At 37.7% G+C, this 5732-nt stretch overlaps 1 protein-coding gene across 1 annotated transcript; it reads left to right on the forward strand.

Annotated features, from left to right (window-relative positions):
- The first annotated feature begins 711 nt into the window (after positions 1-711).
- Positions 712-2954, forward strand: HSPB3 (heat shock protein family B (small) member 3). The gene has a single exon (XM_087759819.1). The coding sequence runs from the start codon at positions 773-775 to the stop codon at positions 1220-1222; it is 450 nt and encodes a 149-aa protein (XP_087615945.1). The 5' UTR covers positions 712-772; the 3' UTR covers positions 1223-2954.
- The last annotated feature ends 2778 nt before the right edge of the window (positions 2955-5732 follow it).

Consider the following 5732-nt stretch of genomic DNA (forward strand, 5'->3'; position numbering starts at 1 on the left):
AATAACTCTGCCCTCTCCTGGAAGCTGTGAAACATGAGCTTTCACTGTCATTCTCCCTGAACTCTTGAGTCTGACTCCCTGACACGTTGGAGAAGGCTCTGCTGTGTTTGTAGGTCACTAAGATTGCTGACTCAGCCCTGCAGGCACCTCTTCTTTGGGCTGGGATGGCTACAGTTCCCTCCTCCCACCAATAACATGGTTAACCATGCCTGTATTTCACCTATGCACAACTTCTGCAACAAAGTCCAATGCACTTGATAATTTTATAGTTTACCTAACCTGAAATCTGCTCCATTCCTATTGTCAGGCTAATTAAATCCCTGTGCTTCAGTTAGAGGAAATACAGAGTTTGTATCTATCCCTTGGAAAACCAGAATCATTAAACTTCCATTTAAATCATAGAATGTTTCACATTATTGGTCTGCTCATTATTCATAATGACAAACAGCCCAATATTGCAATAATCAGAGGTGTATTAAAATTTTGCTTTTACTACTTATGCATGAAAGCTGTGCACGTGTTGAAGCCACTCAAGACCCCAGCACTATAAATAGTGCTCTATTGTTAGTGGATAAAAGATGAAACAAGTCTCCCTGCACTGGAGCACAGCACACCCTATTAAATGTTAAGCTCTGCCTGTGCTAAAAGTGAAAGGCGACATCAACTGATAAACTAGTCTGTGGGTAAGGCATATGACTGGGAAGAGTTTGCTCTGACTCTGCAGCTTCCCCAGAGCGACACAGGAGCAGCAACTTATCTTTCTGCCTCAGCAATGGCAGAAGCTGTTATAAGACACTGGGTGGAAACTCCCGTACGCTACCAAGAGCAGTTTGCTGTCCAAGAGCTGGAAGCACACAAACTGGACCACTCTTTATATGCTTTGCCGGGCCCTTCTACAGCTGCACTGAGCAACAGAAGGTGTATCGTGGAAAGTACAGCTGGGGCTGGGAAGAGCGACCAGGAGGAGGAAAACACACGCTTTCAGGTCTTGCTGGATGTTGTGCAGTTCCGCCCCGAAGATATCATTATTCAGACTTTTGAAGGCTGGCTCCTGATCAAAGCTCAGCATGGACCCAGGATGGACGAACATGGTTTCATATCCAGAAGCTTTACCAGACAATATAAATTACCTAATGGAGTGGAGAACAAAGACTTGTCTGCGCTTTTCTGCCATGATGGCATTTTGGTTGTTGAAATGAAGAACTCAGTGGGAAAGAATTAGAGTCTTGTCCATAGTTTATTGGTGAGATAAAATCATTCTTAATACAACAAAATAATATCATTCAAGTGATGCTGTAGAGTGTACTAAGCATGTGGCTGTATTTATATTAGAGTAATGGAAAATCTTTGTATATATTTTTCAGTATGCTGAGTTTATGGTTTGATGTGAAATGTTAGACTGCTTGCCTCCAGCTACATATGTGTTGGAAAGCCAGGCTTTTTGAACAGTAGAAAATTTAGGCTAGTCACAGCAAGAGAAAAAAAATCTCTTTGATAACATACTGAAAATAAAGCACATTTATGAGTTCAGTAGGAGTAGCTGTATTTCTAAGGAATAAGTATTTATTTATTCATAGTCATAATCATTAAAGAAGCAATAGACAGGTTGTGAGTCTTACGGAAATTTAATTTACATACCAAAAATTCTGTTTTCTAATTTTTGAGATTAAATTCTTGTTCCTTAGGCTCTGGAAAAGCACAGAAATTGAAGGTACTATCAAGAAAAAAAAATTTCCACAGTTTAAGGTTGTATACAAAAACACCCTTGAGAGATTACTTTTCAGAAGTGTGTTGCATGTTTGAAACTATAAGAAAAAAGAATAATCACTGACTGTATTTGCTTGAAAACACAGTAAGTCGAAATGATACTTTCTGTCAAAGACAAATTAATTCAAAAGAAAACATTCAAAGACATTTAGAAAATTGGTTTTATTTAACACATTCTGCTATTAGCAACTGAAGAAAAAAGATATTGCTTACAAATACTAAAAAGGATCAAATTCTTCCTTGTGAAGCCCCAGTAATTAAAAGGCATTACTCTAGCACAGATGCCTTTATTCTTACACATTTTAAGTAGTCTTGTTTTTCAATCAGATGAACATTTTATTCTTCATGTTGCTTGACAGTTTGTGTCTTCAAGAGCAAATTTTTCTGCCCATGTATAGTCCCACTCTCCCTGTACCAACATGGGCTCTACATGAATCTAATTTTAAGTGTGGGGGTTCCTTACTACAGATACACGTTTAATTTCTGTCCCGGTTTCTGTCATTTCATGAGAGTGGTAGAGAGGAAAAAAAAAATCCACCCACTACGTCTACTATCTGGTCTTCTTAACATTAAAAAAAATAGTGCTGTGAGTTTGTAAATACTCAAACATTTGAGGAGATCTGCAGCTGCAAGTCAAACTGCCTCCTTTTATGTGTACTGGAGATGAGTATGACTGCTGTGCTATGAATAGTAAAGGAATGTGGAATGGAAAGTGCCAAGTTAAATACAGACTCTTTATGATAGCCATCTGCTGTTTGGACAAATCAAAAACATATTCAAATGAAACTGAATACAAATACAATTTTAAGAATATGAGAAAAATCTGATGAACAAAACCCAGGCTCTCACTAGCTGAAGCCAGAGAGTTCCTTTAGTTTAAAATGAAAGCCCTAAGCTTGTACTTCTGCACATGTCCTTTCATTAGAAAGATTTATGTCATGGTTGTTTAGACTTGAAGATATTTGAAGCAATTGACTTTAAAAAAGCAGGTAGTCCAATTCTTGCATTTTATTTATTATTTGTGCTAAAACTCACAAGGAATTTGTACAAGAAACACAGAATAAGTTCTGGATTGTAAATTTCCATCATGTGCAATTATTTTATTTTTTGAATAGAGCAGAAGTCAAGAACTGAGTGTTTTCTAACAAACCAAACCAAATATAAAGCATATGTCCCTACATTTTCCACTCAACCCACACTTTTCCCTCATATTGTCTGTGTTTAGTTTGTGTATTGCTTTAAGATAATAAACTGTCATGCTAGAAAATCAGGTCTAGATTTTCAATACTTTTAGGTCAAGAAGCTTCCTCAGCCAGGAATCTGATGAAAGATGTAACATGGATTTAAAAAAAAATGAATTCTAGATACAGGTCTGGATTTAAACTTTACACACCAACTTTATAAAAGCTCACAAGTTTAGACCCATACTTACACATCACCTTTTGGCACAACTGTTGGAGCAGAGTTCAGGATCACCAGTTAGTAACCTGCTTTGGTGATTTTTGTTTATAGAGGATTTTGTAAATTTGATCAATTAAAATTATAGGTTATTATAAAAATGATTCTAGCTATGATTGCAGCAATGGTATTCATAGCACTAGAGATGAAAACACAGTTCTAAAAAAACATAAGTGATTTAATTATTTCAAATTAGATCATGATTAAACTACAGGAAACTTGGCAAGGAATTAGACCAGACAGCCAAAATCATATCGTCTGTTCTATATATGTTAATACCATGGTTACACACAGCCCTGCTTATGTACACAGGCCTGCCTCACAAAACTGGATGGAGAATTTGGCATTTGGCTGTTGTATATCATAGGTCTCTTCATATCACCCCGTGCCCAGGTCTGTACTTGCTGATGATGTTGTCAGATAGAAATCACTGGAACATACTGACCCAAACACGGCAAGGATGTACCCAGGATGATTTTACCTTCTGTAGTACTCAGAGCTTTACAAAAGCTTAATGTGTGCTCCTTAGTGAATGGGAACTTGCCCTGGCCCAGCACCAGACTGCTCGTGTAACAGGGACCATGCTGGAGTATGGACCTGCTGTTGGCTTCCTGCGTTTTAGCACCAAGAACCACGCAGACGAAAGTACTTCTCTCCTTTTTTTAGTGTCAGTTTATCAAAACTTCTTGAATGAATGATTTTTATGTGTTTACCAGAACAGTCTCAAAGTACTTGGCAGAGTGTTTCTGAATTGTCTGGAAAGAGCTGTTTTCACATATTGTATGTGGTGTTTTACTTTTATAATCTGATTAGAACTGAATGTGAATGTGATGGAGAAAGCTGCTAATATTGCTCATGGACAGCAAAATGAGAAATTCATCAACAGCAAGGGATTTCAGAACAGCTACATCTTAAGACAGGTTTAAGACATGCTGATACGGTTAAATTAAGAGCCCTGATATTGGCTGCCTACAAAACCCTGGCCCAGAATAATTGATAAATGCTGCTGTAAGCCCTGCAGAGCAAGTGTTACGGAGTCTTCTCAGTTCCCAACACTGAAGGATTACCTTCAGAATTGATCAGACCGCTCCTCCAAATGGATAAAGATGATTCCATACATGAGTCTAAGCACTGTGAAAAATGGTTTCATAGAAGAAGAAAATGTCTCAGTATCAGCATTAGTCTCCAAAAGCAAGGTAACAAACATACGTTTCCATGTGATCCCTGTGGGTAAAAGCCCACAGATGCCTTGGACTTGTTGCCTTTTTATAGGTTCTCCTGCATCCAGGGCATTTGAGATCTCTCTACACAATCTGATACTTGTGGTGCAATGAAACGAGGCTGACACCCATCAATCACTTCAGTAACCACCCAGCTACAGCCCTGGGCATTGGAAAAGAGAAAAGGAAACCCCTGGGGTATCATGGTGGCAACATTCCCTCTAAGAGGGTTAGGTCTTGTGTTCCTTACTTAGTTCATAGCCAGGAATCAAAATCTGCTTTTTCATTGCTACAAGATTTGGCTTTTAATGGGTGTTGTGGTTAAACCCCAGCTGGCAACTAAACAACACAAAGCTGCTCACTCACTCCCTGCCACCAGTAGGATGGGGGAGAGAACTGGATGAGTAAAAGTGAGAAAACTTGTGGGTTGAGATAAGAACCGTTTAATAATTGAAATAAGATAAGATAGATAAGATAAAAATTTAAAACATTATTATTATTATTATTATTTAATAATCAATACCATTAATAATTACATATGATATATTATAATAATATATAATATATAATATATAATATATAATATATAATATATAATATATTTATAAATATATAAATATATAAATAATATATTTATATATAAAATTATATAATAATAATAATAATAATAATAATAATAATAATAATAATAATAATAATAATAATAATAATAATAAATTGTAATGGAAAGGAAAATAACAAAAAGAGAGAGAAATAAAGCCCAAGAAAGACAAGTGATGCAAATGAAAACAATTGCTCACCACCCACTGAATGATGCTCAACCTGTCCTTGAGCAGCAACCCCCCGGACAGCTTTTCCCCTAGTTTATGTGCTGAGCATGACGCCATATGGTGTGGGATATCCCTTTGGTCACGTGGGGTCAGCTGTCCCAGCTGTGTCCCCTCCCAGCTTCTTGTGCACCCCCAGCCTCCTCGCTGGTGGGGTGGGGTGAGAAGCAGAAAAGGCCTTGACTCTGTGTAAGCACTGCTCAGCAGTAACTAAAACCTCCCTGTGTTATCAACACTGTTCTCAGCACAAATCCAAAACATAGTCTCACACTAGCTACTATGAAGAAAATTAACTTTATCCCAGCCAAAACCAGCACATTCTCCCCCCTTTATTCCATACCATTTACGTCACGCTCAGGTCTCACACTATCCAATACATCCTCATTACCCAGCACCACCCTTCCCATCCTTTGATACAATACCCAGGTATGATTCCCTTAGTCTATGGACCACCTGTGAA

This window comes from Nipponia nippon, unplaced genomic scaffold (genome assembly GCF_047370975.1).
Source record: "Nipponia nippon isolate SJK-2023a ecotype South Korea unplaced genomic scaffold, ASM4737097v1 scaffold_20, whole genome shotgun sequence".
Lineage (NCBI taxonomy): Eukaryota > Metazoa > Chordata > Aves > Pelecaniformes > Threskiornithidae > Nipponia > Nipponia nippon.